The 17,527-nt window shown below is 41.7% G+C and overlaps 2 protein-coding genes across 2 annotated transcripts in view; one reads left to right on the top strand and one right to left on the bottom strand.

The window, feature by feature from the left end:
* Positions 1-256: 256 nt before the first annotated feature.
* Positions 257-7,551, bottom strand: NDUFC1 (NADH:ubiquinone oxidoreductase subunit C1). The gene is made up of 4 exons (XM_061584953.1): positions 7,402-7,551; positions 3,861-3,964; positions 2,718-2,805; positions 257-461 (listed from the first exon to the last, which is right to left on the bottom strand). Exons 1-3 carry the CDS (start codon positions 7,463-7,465, stop codon positions 2,740-2,742), a joined length of 234 nt encoding a protein of 77 aa, XP_061440937.1. The 5' UTR covers positions 7,466-7,551; the 3' UTR covers positions 257-461; positions 2,718-2,739.
* A 6,693-nt stretch (positions 7,552-14,244) lies between these two features.
* Positions 14,245-17,527, top strand: part of NAA15 (N-alpha-acetyltransferase 15, NatA auxiliary subunit) — a 53,088-nt gene continuing 49,805 nt past the window's right edge. The window contains exon 1 of the mRNA XM_061584937.1: positions 14,245-14,688. Within this exon, the coding sequence (XP_061440921.1) occupies positions 14,635-14,688 (54 nt within the window). The 5' untranslated portion in view covers positions 14,245-14,634. The remainder of the gene's footprint in view (positions 14,689-17,527) is intronic.

Raw genomic sequence — 17,527 nt, 5'->3', positions numbered from 1 at the left:
TAACAATAGCTACCATAGAAGTAGCCTCAAAGTTTTGTCAACAAAAAATAGTAATTAAGACTACAGTTAAATGAAAAAGCAGAGAAGGAATACAAACACTAATGTGAACTTAAACAAGTGAACTCAGGCAGCAGTCCTACATATTTTGGAGTAAGGCCTATGGAGTTCAATGGGGCTTACATGTGAGTAGACATGTACAGGACTGCACTGTCACATATTTTCTATGTAAAATAGAAACAGCAGCATAAAACTTCAGTATAATTGAACATATTTTAATAACCTTCAGAAGTAACCATATGAAGCATGATGATTTCAGCCACCTTTTATATTTGTCATTGCTTTATTTCAGGAAAATTAATATTAATCAGGAATAAATTCAACAACCATTGGATTATCTACTAAAATAAAAATCTTGTTGAGTATGCATTGGCTGTAACAGCTTCTATAAGACCATAATCAACCTAGAAAAGAGAGAGGAAAACAAACATCACACCATACTCCAAGACTGTATTATTATTATACAAATTTACAGACGGCTTCACAGTATAAAGCCATCAAAGCAGTATAAGACATTTATATGGCCCATGCAGCATATTCAAAATTATACACATAAAGTCAGGAAACATGACAGTCTTACAGATTTTGATGAAAATTAACAGCAGGGGGGAGTGACTGTTACAGAAAACTGACAACCCAGTGACTACATGACTGTTAAATATACAGTACAGTAGAGCCCCACTCATACGGCAGGTTACGTTCCAGATCCCCGCTGTAGAGCAGAACCCATTAAAATAGAATGCTGCGCGCTGCCCGAAAACCGCGGTAAAAGCAGAACAAGTGCCATATGAGTGGGGCTTTAGTCTAATTGCGTCTAACTGAGATTGCTGTATTAGCGAAGCGCTGTAAAGTGGGGCCCTACTGTACTTTTAATCAATCAACATTTAATCTTTTAAATCCTCACAAGCTAGTACAGTAAATCACAATTATTCCAGTTTAAAACTAGGGAACAGACTAATAGGGAAGTAATGGACAAATGATTTATTTGTTTTCTATACAACATGGCTTAATGCTAAATTGAACAGCATGCCACACCTCCATCCAAATATACTGTCAGCAGCATACTGCACAGTGGATGTTCTACATCAGTGCTTCCCAAACTTTTTCCTCTATAACTACTTGAAAATTGCTCAAGGTCTTCGCAGACCACTTAATGATTTTTATGCCTGTTGTAGTAATTGTAATGCATTGTGCAAGATGTATGATTTTTGTTGAATCAAGATTAAACTTCTTAATTCTAGCCTCCCATTAACTTTGTTACTAATTCTCTCTACCCTTTTCAAGTGCCTCCTTCCCCCATCACTTCCAGTCCGTTCTGCTTGATTTCTGGGTGGACCACCGTGTTGTAAAACTATGGACCAGCTGCTGTGCCTGCTGTGCCCAGCTGCTGTGGCCACTGCTCTTCCAAGACCTGACATGGACCACGTGAATGAAGTTTGGGAACCCCGTGCTACATAAATGTCCAACAAACATCCTTTAGTGAAAATAGCAGTGAGTTTGAGAATCTACAGCATGCAGACACTATTGCAAAATCAGTCATTTGCAACTCCCAAAGAGGGAGTACCAGCCTTCATAGCTCTACTGCTTTTTGTCCTTTGGAGGGCAATGACAGAAGACAAGGCCAGGAATGGATGTTTACATCTCAATACCATTTCTGCACAGCTACTAATAATGAAATGAAGCAGACACTCAGTTTTCCTCTTCTCTTATTCTGTTATCTAGAACAATGTGGAACTATAATTGACCACTAAATGAGAATATAAATATAGGCTGCATTTGGATATATTAATAAACAGTATCTTATTATTATAAGAATGAGCCCAGATGAGCCTCACGTTCACATGCTCTCCTCCAGGCACAGTGACAAAATCAAAAGGTTTTGATTTCAATGGGACATAGATCAGCAAACCCTGAACTGTGGTTAATCTTAACTATGGTTAGTTGAATCAAGCTAGCTCCATAACTCCATGGTCTAAAACTGGCTTGTTTCAACCAACCATGGTCTACACTAATCAAATTTTGATATGGTTTTGACAAATCACATTTTGACATAAATGCTGTTTAACCGAAATCAGAAATGAATTCTTCCAAACTCCTCTACCTGGCATGCCAAAGAAAGATGAGAGGAAGATCACAAGAGCCTGAGGCTTGCCTAGACTCATTCTTATAATGATAAACCATTAGCATGGTTTATCATTATGTTGGAATGTAGTCATTGTGTGTTATGGCAGTGAAGAAGGCTTGGACGTGGAACAGAAGAGTGCAAGGTATACAGATCTAATACTCTGAGAAGAGAGCAAGAGATTGGTTGGTACAATCGGAAATAACATGGACAAATCACCTATCACTTAATTTAGATACAGCAATACAATAAGCAGATGAAGACATTTTTATTTAAAAGATAGCAAAATGTAATATTTTCAAAGTAGGCCAGAGCTAAAATATTTTAAAAACTGAAGAAAACAGCAATACTCATGAAAAATAACAATATTAACAACTGTTTGTTAAAGACAACAATCTTCCAAGAGAGAATTTTATATGAACAAGAGTAGCTTGCTTTAACAAACAAGATTATTGTCTTTAATAATCTTCCAAGAGGAAATCTTACATGAACAAGAGCAGCTGGTACCAGAAAAATGTGATGTTTATAGCTTTCTCACCATAATCATTTGGGACCACCATTCAAGATTCTCGTGCTGCCTTTCGCCTTTCATATTCTGCTAAATGTTCATTATGCTGCTTGAGGAGCTGAAAGAAAATTATATGGTATAAAAGCATGACGCATGTGAAGTTAAAATGATTATTTTAGGATGGACAGGCATTTAGCAACTTCAGTGCTAGGGCCTAATCTGAAGCCATTTAATTAATTATACATTTAAAATGAAATATTTATTAACGCAGGGGTAGGGAATCTTTTTCAGCTGGAAGAAAGCATTCATTTGTGGGGAACCTTCTGGGGTGCATGCCTACGCTAAGTGGGGACACAGTGGGTCTAGATTTTTTAAGTTCTGGTTTGGAAAGCTGTAGCAAGAACAGAGGTTACTTATTCCTGTACTTTAACACAGGTGTGAGTAACTTTTGCCTCCCCGTGTTGCTGAACTACCATTAATCCTGGCTACTGACCATACTTGTTGGGGCAGATGGGAGTTGTAGTTCAGCAACATCTGGAGCACCAAAAGTTACCTCATACCTGCTTTAAAGGGTTGCTGGATAATGCAATCCCTCTCATGCAAACATTTACAGTGGCCTAGCCTGCACATCATAATGTTAAATGGTTAATGTTAAATCATAATGGTTCATTAAAGTATGGCTTATTGTTAAGTACAAACCCTGCCCAGTGGCTTAACTGTGATTTGCCAAGAAACCATGATCTGAAGCCATAGTTTGTTGTTGGTTTATAAATCTCAGTTTGTTTTAAGTATGGCTTGGGGTTTACATGTGAGCCTGGCACTAAAGTTTGTTTGGCCATCGTAGATGCTTGCCATGCTACAAATGCAAAAGGCATGAGCAGCTGGGAAACAAAACCAACTTTGGAGAAACAAGCAATGGTTTATTTGATCATCTTCAGGACAACATGTAGTTAACTCATGATTTGTTAAACAAACCATGACTTAGTGTTATGTGAGAATCAGGCCAATGCAAGGTGTGTCTTGAAAATGGGACTGTAACCACTCAAACGATTAGAAATCAATGGATCCAAACTAAGCATAACATAACTATCACACTTCCTTTATTGAGAAAACAACTGACTAAACTGTAACTTCTAAAACACTGGTAATCACACTCAATAATTTGATTCTTACCAGCACCCATATTGCTACTGTTGCACCAAAAGACAGACCAACTTTCACCCAGTTAGGTTTGCTTAGATCATCCTTACTTGCCATAAATGCAGAACGATATGGTGCTAAAATAAAGGAGTTTAGAAACATGTTAGTTCTGAGAGGGGCACAAAGGACACTTTGGAAAAGAATCTATGTACTTATGAAAATGGAGTGTCACTACAGTCTGTAGGAATACTTATTCAGGTACTCACTGAATATTTTGACTCACAAGAACAGCAATAGAAACTGTACAAATTGGAAACCTTCATTCCAGATGATGAACTGGTACAATTATGAATAAGTATAGCAGTTACTATATCAATTAGTACTTGTAAAGAATAGCACACCAGAGAGGTAACTTTTGTGTTAAAGGCAAGAATACATGACAAGGTGTTTGGAAAAGGATTTTATTCTTTAACAATTTGCCTAAAGGGGGTGGGATGTATAACAGGAAGGGGTTCTTTTAGTAAGATCAGGGCAACTGGAGAAACAATATTAAGCACTTATATTTTAATATTAATTATTTTGAGACTCAACTCCAATTGTTCCCTAATGACTCTATTCCAGTCAAGAAAGACCAAGTCATTCTTCTTCTTGACTTTTTCAATGTAGCTTGCCTGCTGAGGTAATTTTTCATCCTAAACTAGGCTAGGTTTTCAAAAACAGTCTTTTGGTAAGAATGTGTCATATTCTTACAGTTTCAGTGTCAGAATTATACGACTTTATGTATGTACTACCTTCAAGTCGATTCTGACTTATGGCAACCCTATGAATAGGGGTTTCATGAGGCTGAGAGGCAGTGACAGGCCCAAGGTCACCCAGTGAGCTTCATGGCTATGTGGGGATTCAAACCCTGGTCTCCCAGGTCATAGTCCAACACTTTAACCACTACACCACACTAGCTCTGTTCACACTTAATTCACCTAAACCTTACCAGACACGTTTTTAAGACTTTTAATAGACAAAACACCGAAGCATGCTTTGTTTAGGTCACTTCTCAATCTGCACACAAATCAAAACTTCTAGATTCTACGGAAAGCAAAAATGGTGAGCAAGAACCAAAGGAACATTTACCCATGGAAAAGCTAGGAAAGAAGAGGGTAAATATGTTTCATAGTGTTTAGGACTGGGCAGAGGGAAAAAGTGACTATGATGGTTTTAAGGTTTTTTTAAGGTTGTCTTTATCAGAGATAACCAAGTGAAGATGAAGAAGCAATGAGACTGAAGTACAGATCAGATTTAGTGTGTGTATCAATAAATAGCACATACATATACAATACCAAAAAACTGCCTCACAGCATCAAGACCATGTAGCCCAGCATTCCCATCCAAATGTTTTGAACTACACCTCCCATGAGACTCAGCTACTGCCCTACCATTTGTCTACTTCGGGGGTGGGCAGACTTCATATATGTCAGTTCAACTTTCATTTTTACTAGAACTGCAAAATCTACCAAGCAGAATCAGATGCAAATGACACAGCATTAAAACTAAAAAGGCTGCCTCTTGAGCACATTCTGAGTTTAGGAAATTAAAAACATAAGAGCCTGCTGGATTAGGCCAGTGGCCCATCTAGTCCAGCATCCTGTTATCAAAGTGGCCAACCAGATCCCCATGGGAAGCTTGCAAGCAGGACCAGCAACTGGTATTCAGAAACTGCCTCTGACTGCGGAGGCAGAGTGTAGCCATCATGGTTACTAGTCTTTGATACCTTTATCCTCCATGAATTTGTCTAACCTTCTTTTAAAGCCGTCCAAGTTGGCAGCTATCACTGCCTTCTCTGGGAGCAAGTTATATACCTCAACTATGCATTGCATGAAGAAGTATTTTCTTTTATCTATCCTGAATCTTCCAATATTCAGCTTCATTGGATGTTCATGAGTTCTAGTGTTAAGAAAGAGGAAGAGAAACTTATCTCTATCCACTCTCTCCATGCCATGCATAATTTTATAAACTTCTATCATGCCACCTCTTACTCACCTTTTCTCTAAACTAAAAAGCCTCAGATGCTGCAACCTTTCCCCATAAGCGAGTCACTACATCTCTTTGATCATCTTGATTGCTTTTTTAAAAAGCTTTTCCAACTCTACAATACCCTTTTTGAGGCAAGGTGACCAGAACTTTACACAGTATGCCAAATGCAGTTGCCCCATAGATTTGTATAACAGCATTATAATATCAGCAATTTTATTTTCAATACCTTTCCTAATGACCTCTCATAGAATTTGCCTTTTTCACAGATGCCACACACTGGGTCAACATCTTCATCAAGCTATCCATTACGAACCCAAAGTCCCATTCACTCCGTTTCACAACGTATATGTGAAATTAATATTTTTGCCCCAGCATGCATCACTTTACACTTGCTCACATTAAATTGCATTTGCCATTTTACTGCCCATTCACTTAGTTTGGAACGGCCATTTTGGAGTTCTTCACAATCTCTTTTTGTTTTAATGACCCTCAAATATTTATTATCATCAGCAAACCTGGCCCTAACTCACCCCTAACTCTAACAAGTTAATTCTAACAAGCTAAAAAAGCACAGATCCCAATACCCATCCTTGGGGGACTCCACTTTCTACATCCCTCCACTGGGAAAACTGTCCATTTATTCCTACTCTCCAATTCCTGCTGCTTAATCAGTTCCACAAGAGGACCTCTCCTTTTATTCCATGACTTCTAAGCTTGCTCAGGAGTCATTGGTGAGGTACCTCGTTCAAAGCTTTTTGTAAGGCCAAGTGCACTATGTCAAATTGTTTTCAGGAGAACAAAACTGAGCTCAAAGTCCTTCCACACATCAGTCAATTCCTGTTTAGCGTTTTTAATTTTAGCAGCTTAATTTTGACGGAAAAGTCGTTTTGCTCTTGTTAGACATATGTGAGAAAACCTTGGCGAGAGATTCCGATCTACTTTCCGACCGCCCCAGGTATACTTCAATTCTCTAGGATATCTGCCATGCATCTTTCTTAGTCCTATGGTTCGAGAACCCATTGAAGAGTTAGTCGACGAAGGAAAGCTGATCAATGAAACAACTTCTGTATGTATTGCCTGGATTCAATGCAATCCGCTACCGTGGAGTTTGTAAGAAACGGAAAGGTCCAGGAAGGTGTGATAGTTTACGGTGGGAAAGCTATTGCTGGGATTGGGCTCGCCAACTGATGTCCCCGAAGGCCAATCCGGCTCTGTCACAAAACTCCCCGCAACCATGCTCTTCATTCCTGCACTAGACCACACTACTCTAGCCTGTCACTATAGGCCACCATTAGCGGGTACGACATGAGAGGCCCAAGCCGTCCAAATCAGTGCAACCACACCAAAAAGCAAAGCGAGGCGCGGTTGGGGCAAGGAAAGGCGGCAGAAGCTGAAGGTTACACGTATGAAACTCGGATGAAACACTCACACGTTCATTCAACAAGGGTACTACTGGGAAGGATAGCCCCATGGAAATAGAGCCCCTTCCTCTGTCTCACCCAGGTTAGGAAAAGGGAGCAAAAGCCACGGGGCCCAGATAACTCACAGCGGACCAGGTTTCCTGATAACCGCAAAAATCTTCTTGCAATCTGCAAGGACACCGCCGCCATGTTGTTTTACTTTCTCCTCCTCTAAGCCGCTTCCCAGAGCGACGGAACAAACGCACCAATCAAACAGCAGTAGAGGACCGCTTCTAAACTGGTCGGAAGAAGACTTTGAGACAGAAGTGCGCCACCTACTGCTTGCATTGACTGTAGGTAAAGGCTACTGCAGAACACCCCCACCTGCTGCAATGACTAGCCTGATGCTGCCCCAGTAGCAAATAAATTACCTCTAAATAAATTCACCATAAGATTCGTGGAAAATATCTACTGGGTTTTTAAAAAGTGTTTTTGTGTTTCCAGGACTTAGAACACACATCACGTAAGCCACATTTTCATGCTTGAAAATTTTTCATAAATAAAAGTTGATATTTCTGTGCCTTTATCTCAGCCTTTCCCTAGCTGTCTTGGCCTACCATTCCTAAGAATTCTGTGAGAACAGACTGGCATTGTACAGTACATTTATGAACATTCATAGGAATTTTCCAGAATAAGTACTGTAGACTATGTGGATTACACCCCATATCTCATAAAGCTTCCACTGATACCACTAAAAATAAATGTTTGTCAAAAGTTTGGAAACTCCTGCAGCTTCAACAGTCCTCTTTAGTATTGCCATCTTAGATCTTACTGTTGTGTTTGATACCTTAGTAGTGTAAACCTACGCAGATCTACTCAGAACTATTAAATTCCACTGATTTCATTGGACTTACTCTCAAGTGTGTAAGGGATTGCAGTCTGAGACAGTCAAATTGCCTGATGTTCTCTTCCAATGAATGCAGTCTTATGCACAGTTACCTGGCAGTAAGTCACACTGAACTCAAGGAGACTCTGAGTAAACATGCACAGGATTGTGCTATAAGGCTGCCAAGGCTTCACCCTGGGAATAAGCTCCACTGAGTGCAGTAGAACTTACTTCTGAGTAAACATGTACAGTATTGACGACACCTAATTTCTAATTAAACAGCAAATGTAGAACAGCCACCCATCAGTGTTGCGTGAAAGGTTTCAGGTCTATGAAGAGGCGATTCCTCACAATCTGAAAAGTGTCTGTCATCCTCAGATTAATTTACTATTTCCTAATAATTGTAATACGCCAATGAATCACTGCCATTGTTGCAGGAACTCACAGCTGGTTCTTCCAGTGTTTTGAGTTTAATATTGCAAGAGGTCCAGCAAGAAGCCTGTGTAGGTGTGGAAGTAGAACTTGGCTCTCATACTGATGGTGAAAGAGGAAGTCAGCAAGCAGAGGAGAAAAAAAATTCAGGCAACACACAATTATGCTATGGAATTCACTGCCACAGGATGTTATGATAGTTTTAAAAGGGGATTAGATATATTCATGCAGTATAAGACTATCAAACACCTTTTAACAGTGACAGCTAAATGAAAGTTCAGTGTTGTAGGCAGTATCTCTCTCAATACCAAATACTGAGGACAAGCAACAAGAAAGGGTTATTGTGCTCCTGTCCTGCTTTTGGAGCTTCCCAAAAGCATAATGTCTGGCCACTGTTGAAAATGATGGATTAGATGAGACTTTGTTCTGATCCAGGAGGGCTCTTCTTGTGCTAGGAATGATTAAATCATGAAGCTTACCACTGTGGTTTTTATTAGCTTAGTTTATCCTGGATTAAATGAATACCAGAACTGGCACCTAGTACAGCAAAAAGGACAGTATATATCAGTGGTTCCCAATCTTTATGATTACGGAACCCCCTTTGTAAGCTCAAAATAATTTACTAATTGCAGTTTTAGTCTCTGTTAATTGAAAAAATGGTGCATGGAAAATCACATGTCCACATAAACCTTTCCATAAAAAGCTCCCTGCAGACAGGGAGGTGTTGGTTTCTTTTCTTAATGCAAAGGTTCATCAAATTGGTATCCCCCCCCCACACACACACATAATCTGAAGAGACACAGTCCTGTCTCCCCACACCAGTGGGTTACAGTGTTGGACTAAGATCCAGGTTCAAATCCCCACCCAGCCATGAAGCCCACTGCGTGCCCTTGGGCCAGACAGTCTCTCAGCCTGTCCTATCTCACAGGTTTGGTGTACGGATAAAATGGAAAGGGGAGGGGAACCATATGCCCCATCTTGAGCAACTTGGAGGAAAGGTGGGATATAAATGCAACAATAATTAAATAAATACATTTCAGCTGCAGCATGTGGACCCCAACCTCAGCCAACCTGCTGAGCTTTTAAAAAAACATTAATAGTAATCAAGAAGCAGAAATGCAATAGCAGTGGGGATGCTAGACTGTGAAGACAAAAGGGTGGATAATAATAATAATAATAAAATTTTATTTAGCAGATGCCCATCTGTCCGACTGAACGGACACTCTGGGCGACGTACAATATAAAATACAATATAAAATACAATCTGCTCATATACATAATCATCACATTATTAATATCATAACATCTCATCTGAAGACCATCTTACATTAATACAGTGTAAAACCTAACCCACCCCAGAGATCCCATAGGCCTGCCTGAAGAGCCAGGTCTTCAAGGCTCGGCGAAAAGTCAACAGGGAGGGGGCATGCCGAAGGTCAAAGGGAAGTAAGTTCCAGAGGGTGGGGGCCACGATCGAAAAAGCCCTCTCCCTGGTCCGCACCAACCTAGCTGTCTTAGTCGGTGGGACCGAGAGAAGGTCCTGTGAGGCTGATCTTGTTTGGCGGCATATTTGGTGATACTGGAGGCGCTCCTTCAGATAAACTGGGCCGGAACCGTATAGAGTTTTAAAGGTTAAAACCAACACCTTGAATTGGGCCCGGTATACAACTGGCAACCAGTGTAATTCAATCAACACTGGGGTGATATGATCGCAGCGGCGGGTCTGCTTTATTAAGCGTGCCGCCGCGTTTTGTACCAGCTGGAGTTTCCGGACCGTCTTCAAGGGTAACCCCACGTAGAGCGCATTACAGTAGTCTAATTGAGAGGAGATCAGGGCATGTATCACTCGTGGGAGCAGATGTATGGGAAGATAGGGTCGCAGCCTCTGTACTAGATGAAGTTGGTACCAAGCTGCCCGGCTCACTGCAGAAACCTGAGCCTCCATAGACAGCTGGGAGTCCAAGATGACCCCGAGACTGCGGACCTGGTCCTTCAGGGGCAAACTCACCCCATTAAGTATCAGGTCAAAATCACCCAACCTTCCCTTGTCCCCCACTAGTAATACCTCAGTCTTATCGGGGTTCAGCTTCAGCCTGTTCTCTCCCATCCATCCACTTACGGACTCCAGGCATAGATTGAGGGGGGAGTCCAGGCCTTCACCTCTGACTATCTTCCCTCTTTATGACTTCCTAGAACTTTTGATTTTCAGCCTTTTCCTGATTCATCCTACATTTGCTGATCCTCCTTCTTTAGTCTTCCTTAAGTTTTCTACTGTGATTTTGTTCTTATGTTCAGTTCTGAAGTGGTAGAAATGGAGTGAACTCCTTCAGATGGTGTGTGGCAAAATCACATATCCAAATGTCCCTTTCCATGAAAAGCTCCCTGCAGACAGAAACCCAGAATCATGAATTGCACTAGAAACTCCCTGATGTGCTAATCTTCTATCTTCAGGGAGGTGTTGCTTTCTTTTAATGCAAGGGTCCAAACAAATTGGTATCCCCCTACCCACTCACCCACACATTCACCCAGTTTGAAGATGTATAGTCCTGTCTCCCAACACCAGTGGGTGACAGTGCTGAGCTTTAAAAAACAACAACAAGAAGCAACAATGTGGTGGTGATTGGAATGCTACATTGTGCACTGCAGACATTCATCATTCATTCATTTTCATTGGCGATCACTCATGGCCGAGTAAGATTGTCTTCCAAGATAAGGTCTTTAACGGTGGGTCCGTAAGTGACTGTGGAGGCCAATTCTGGATCCACACAGCCTCCCACAGTGAGGACATAGGTTTCCAGATGGAAGATGGTCACCATGAGGATTTGCTTGACATGCCTTCTGCTTAGCTCATTTGTCCCGTACTTGTGCTCCTTCAAAGTCTATAGCACCTTTGATAATGGCTGACCTCCAATTGGGACGCTCATGGGCCAAGGCTTCCCAGTTCTCGATGCTTATGTTACATTTTTTTGGATTAGCTTTGAAAACATCTTTAAACCTCTTTTGCTGTCCACTGATATTCCATTTTCCATCCTTAAGTTGGGAATATAGCTGCTCTGGAAAATGGTGATCAGGCATTCGAACAACATGGCCGGTCCAACGAAGTTGATGTTGGAGGATCATTGTTTCAACACTGGTGGTCTTTGCTTCTTCCAATATGCTAACATTAGTCCACCTATCTTCCCAAGTAATTTGCAGAATTTTCTGGAGGCAGCGTTGGTGGAATCTTTCAAGAAGTTGGGAGTGGCGTTTATAAATGGTCCATGTTTCACAGGTGTACAGTAAGGTCGGTAGTACAATGGCTTTGTAAATAAGCATTTTGGTCTCCCTGCGAATATCCCAATCCTCGAACACTCTACGCTTCATTCGGGAGAATGTGGCACTTGCAGAGCTCAGACAATGCTGAATTTCAGCGTCGATGTCAGCTTTTACAGAGAGATGGCTGCCAAGATAAGGAAAGTGATCGACATTCTCCAGCGTCGCACCATTAAGCTGGATTGATGGTACTACAGAGGGATTGGTTCGCACCTGCTGATGAAGCACTTTGGTTTTTTTGATGTTAAGCGAGAGGCCAAGCTTTTCATATGCTTCTGCAAAGACATTTAGGATAGTTTGAAGATCTTTCTCTGAATGTGCGGAGACTACATTATCATCGGCATATTGAAGTTCTGTGACAGAGGTTGTAATTACCTTACTTTTTGCTTTCAGCCTACTGAGATTTAAAAGCTTTCCATCTGTTCGATATGTGATTTCCACGCCAGTGGGAAGTTTCCCCTCAACAAGGTGTAGAATCATGGTGATAAAAATAGCAAATAGGTCGGAGCAATAACACATCCCTGTTTGATGCCTGATCCCACTTTGAATGGATCACTTTGAGAGCCATGGTTATCCAGAATTGTTGCCGTCATGTTGTCATGGAGGAGTCGCAAAACATTCACAAATTTATCAGAGCATCCAATTTTCAGAAGGATGGTCCAGAGAGCAGTTTGATTTACAGTATCAAAGGCCTTAGTCAGATCAATAAACGCCATATACAGAGGTCGGTTCTGCTCCTTGCGTTTTTCTTGAAGCTGTCGTGCAGTGAAGATCATGTCCACTGTCCCCCTGAAACGGTGGAAACCATTTTGGATTCAGGGAGGATGTCTTCTGAAATAGGTAGGAGGCGATTTGCGAGGATCCTTGCAAGGATTTTATCTGCGGTAGCAAGAGGAGAGATGCCTCGGTAGTTCCCACAATCTGTTCTATCACTCTTCTTGAAAAGAGTGATAATTATGGCATCCCTAAAGTCTTAAGTTGGGTGGTTAGTGCTTTTACGCCTTGGAATGATCATCAGAAGTGATGACTTGGTTAGCATGCATTAGGAGAATTACAGCAGAGCAGAAAACAGATCAGTGCACGCACACACACAAACACACTTGTCCCTCCTGCAAGCATCTGTAGCCGTGCATACATTCGGGTATGTGGGAGGGGGGAAGCCCTCAACTGCCCCAGCATCCAGTGTAGGTAGAAGAAAGGAGGGGGCACTGGTACACACACTTAGCATCAGAGATGGGAGGACAAGCAAGTCCTGAGCTCCTTCACTGCTCCTTGGCTCCATCTGTGCCAAAGGCAATATCTGGGCAGCCTCGCAAATAAGAATAATTTTTAAAAGAAGGTGGCAGCAAAGTAGGAGCCAAGAAAGGCAGGCACACTGGCTGCCAGGAAGGAAGGGGGACAGCAGCTTTCCTTGTAGTCTTCCTTTTTGCTTCACAAAAAAACTCTCCTCTCATTCTGAGCAAGGGTGTCGTCAGCAGCGGTAGTGCAAGCAGACAGCAGCTGGCGATAGCCCACTCTTCTTTCTGGTAGCTCCATCCTCAGTCTACTTCGGCGTCTGCCATGTGCTATACAGGCAGACGCTTGCCCTCGGCATGCCTGAAAGACGCTCTGCTGCTTCAGCAAGAGTCCTCCCTCTCATTTGGAAAGAGGGGGAGGTGCTGTCTGCAGCGGCAATGGGGAACAGACAGTATTCAGGGAGTGAATCCTTTTTTTAAAAAATTAAATAATGCATTTCTTTACTGTTTGTGGCCCCCTTGGATTACTTCGCAGCCCCCAGGTTGGGAACCACTGGTATATATAATATAGATGATGAAGAATATTTAAGATTTTTTACCCATGGGTTACAACAATATACTTATACAATTAAAACAACTACAACAATTACAAAACCAAGTAGGACAATCCCAAATAAAAGCAGCACTGATGTTGCTGTCGTAGGTGTTTAGATTGCTACAGGTAATACTACTGCTTTTTATTGTGAAGATGGGACAAGCTCTAGTGTCTGCCAGTCTATAGCCCATTTCCCTCCTCCGATGTGAACAATTCACAGTATAATCCTATAAAGGTTTACTCGGAAAGTAATGGGACAGACTCAGAAGTCCCACTGAATTTTCAAGTAAGTGAGTAAAGGATTGTAGCCTGAGGCTGCTGCAATCCTATGCACAATTACCTGGAAATAAATTCCACTGAAATCAGTAAAGCATACAGTACAGTAGATAACCTTAGGTGTACACTGAGAATCCCGACTCTTTCCCTTTACCAGCGCGCAAACGCGCGCCTTCACCAATTCACAACAGCAAGGGAGGGCAGGATGTTCTCGTTTCCCAACTTACCTTGTAAGGGCTATGGAGAAAAGGGGGTGAGGGTGAAAGGGTCGTAGCGCATGCGCGAGAGACATGGTGACCCGGCTGGGGAAGCCCTCCGTGGCGGCCATTTTGGCGGCGCCTCCTGTCTCCGGCCTGTTCAGTTAACCACGTGAACCGCCCGCCGCCTGGGGCTCGCTGCGGGGCAGGGGTAACCGGGCGCAGGCACGGCGCCTGGGGAGACCGCTTAGAGCGGAACGAAGAGGAGCAGTAGCGGGTGACGGCGGCGCTACTGGTAGTGACGGCGGCCTGGCGGGGAGTCTCTCCGGGGAAGTGGCGACAGCGGCGGCGCTGGTGATCAAGCCGCGGCAGAAGGGAGCTGGTTTACCGGTCCTGTAGGAGCAAGAAAGGCGGCGGTGACGGCAGTAGCAATAGTAGCGGGAACGATGCCGTCAGTGAGCCTCCCGCCGAAGGAAAACGCGCTCTTCAAGCGCATCTTGGTGAGTTGGGGCAGGAAGGCCGCCCGGCAGAGCTTGCCAGCCAGCCAGCCAACAAGACGGGGTTGTGAGGGAACGCCGCGCACTCTTTACCCTGAAAGTGGGCCCTGACAGTGTTGCTTTTCGGTTTTCTGCTACTCCCGGTTGAGAAGCTATGTCTCCTGCCTGTCTCTGGCTCAGGCCTTTTAAAGAGGCCGGGATGGGAATGCCCACAACCCTGGGCTGTGCTGACAGGTGCCCCTTGAGACTTGAAGGGATTCCTCAGCGAAGTCAGCGTTCCTTATTCCAGAACCGCCTGTAGAATGTTTCGCGCATTCCTTATTTCACAACGCCCCTGGACGCCGCTGAGCAGAAATTCTGTTTGGTCGGGAGGGTGTCTTTATAAATAACTTGTAATCACGGTGGGTGAAAAAAGTTGCGTGGCCAAGAGGGAGCTGAGGGGGTTAGGGAGAGGTGACCTAAGATCCACTAAGATTTTATTCTGCCTTTACCCAGAGTGTATAATACTTTGAAAACTTATTTGTAACAATGTCTCGGTGATCATTAGGGCTTCTGCAAATTCTTGGGGAATTGCAGTCTTCTTAAGAGGGTTGTGAATCATTTAGTGGCAAACAGAGCAATTCTTGGGTGCTTTGCTAGTTAATATCTCAATGTAAAATACGCTTAGTGACTCAGTTGTACAGTACATGCCAAGGAAACAAACTGGGGGGGGGGCTCCTAAAAGCACAGAGGTTTCTGTAAGAATATGCTCGCCATAAAGTCGCTGTATGCAGAACAATCCTAAACAGGGCTACTTGTAAGTCCCATTGAGTTAATCTAAGCATGCATAAAATTCTAACCCAAATCCACATAATGAAGTAGTCTTTATTACTTAACCAATGTAAAAACCATATAGAAAGCTGACCTGCGTAGACCTTTTAGTCAGTTTGTAAAACTAATAAGCATTTTTAAAATATCACTATTTTGTAGATCAGCTGCTTTACATGTCAGTCCTGACCACATCTAAGTAAATGTTATTGAATTCATTAGGTTAAATGGGATTAGAGTTGCAGCAACTGGTGAGTGGACAGTTGTGAAAATACTTAATCTGTTAACAAACATTAGTTTAGGTTTCCCTCTGTATTATCTGTTAAAGCTGAGATGCCAAAAGGTTTCTTTCCTGAATATTTTTATAGTCCAATAATCCAGCTTTGAAGATATATAATGTTAGATTGTCTTTGATGGTAAAGAATGTTACACCAAAAATATTGCAGTCATTTGGACTGATAGCACTAGTCTAGGTTAGAGATGATTGCACTCTTTGTTAATAATATCCTTGCAAACACATTTCTGTAGAACAATCTGTGCTAAAGAAATAATTTATGGAAAATAAGTTTTGAATTGTTCCCAAGTAGTTAATACACCTTGATAGTAAAATGCTAACAGTAAATAATACAGGGCATAATCCATCCATAGATTAATGCATTTTAAGTCCCATTGACTAGAGTGGAAGACAGTTGAACATGTCCTGGATTGTACTCATAGTATTTGAATTTTCAGATTTTGTGGTTGTCACTATAGCCTCACTGAAGGTAATAGTGGTACAAATGTGTTGTGGTTAATATGTAACTGATAAGGAAAAATGTCTTGCTATCTGCACAATCTTATAAGTTATACAGGTTATACAGGTAGAAGTACTTATGGAATATTTAATGTGATATATGTATAGAAAGCAGCAATTTATTTCTGTTTTTATCCAACTCTTCCCTGGATTGTGTAAGAGTAGCTTAGTTTGAGTGCTGTTAGTGGTTTCCTGTTCAGGTTCACACTTGCTTAGTTTCAGTAATGAAGTCAAGTGCTCCTAAAGTCTAGGACCTAGACCTTTCCATGGCTAAGTAGGGACTTGGATCCATTTTCAAGCTGTATTCTGTCTTTAGGACTATACAAGCTCATAGTAAAGCATGGAGTGATTATTGCTCCATTGTAGCAATTGGGAATAGGCATTTGGAACAACCAGTTCAACATAAGATGAGGAACTTCATTCAATGTTTCCTGCTTGCCCCAGCTTGTTTGTGTACATTTTAATACTGTTATGCAAATGAACTGGTCTGTAAAATACTTTTATCAAGCACATTTAAGGTACTAACCCAGTTTAGGTGTTATCCTCTGGAAAAACTTACCTAATTTATTACCCTGAGGTTTTAAAAGCTTTTCAGATATAAGGCAAATTAAACAAATAAAGCTCCATTTTAAGAACATTTGCCACTGTTCTAGTTTATGTCCTGTTAATGTCAGTTGCTTTTGCTCATCTAGACCTCTGAATTTGTAGCCTTGCTTTCTAGGACTTTTTTTTCCACTGCAACATGTAATAAATCCTGGGATAGAAATTCGTGTATGCTCACAATTTCAGGAAACTATACTGGTAATCAATCCAAGTGGTCTGTTAGGAAGTGGATGTGAGTGTGTGACACAGTATGCTTACCCCATCTCCACATGTTTGAGATATCTAAATATGATCAACATATGTTTTGTTTTATTTTAAATTGAATTATTTTAACATATTGATTTTTACCATCCTGGGCTCCAAGGGTGGGATATAGATAGAATGAATAAAAAAATATACCCCTCAGCATGTATCCCTAGTATTTGCAATCTTCCCCAGCACCTCATATTTTCATAAGGTAAACGTTGGACATTCCAAGTGTATACTTTTGCTACATGTAGCCATTCAATCAAATTTAAGGTGTAGTGTCAGGGCCTGCTGCAGGCTGTTGTTGAAGGTTTAAATGGGTTTTGAAAAGCATGCAGGCTATTTTGCAATTAAGACAAAATAAAAAAGGACCATGTTGGTTTAAAAAACTAT

Source organism: Rhineura floridana, chromosome 9 (genome assembly GCF_030035675.1).
Source record: "Rhineura floridana isolate rRhiFlo1 chromosome 9, rRhiFlo1.hap2, whole genome shotgun sequence".
Taxonomy (NCBI): Eukaryota; Metazoa; Chordata; class Lepidosauria; order Squamata; family Rhineuridae; genus Rhineura; species Rhineura floridana.
This window is presented reverse-complemented; position numbering and strand designations above follow the sequence as displayed.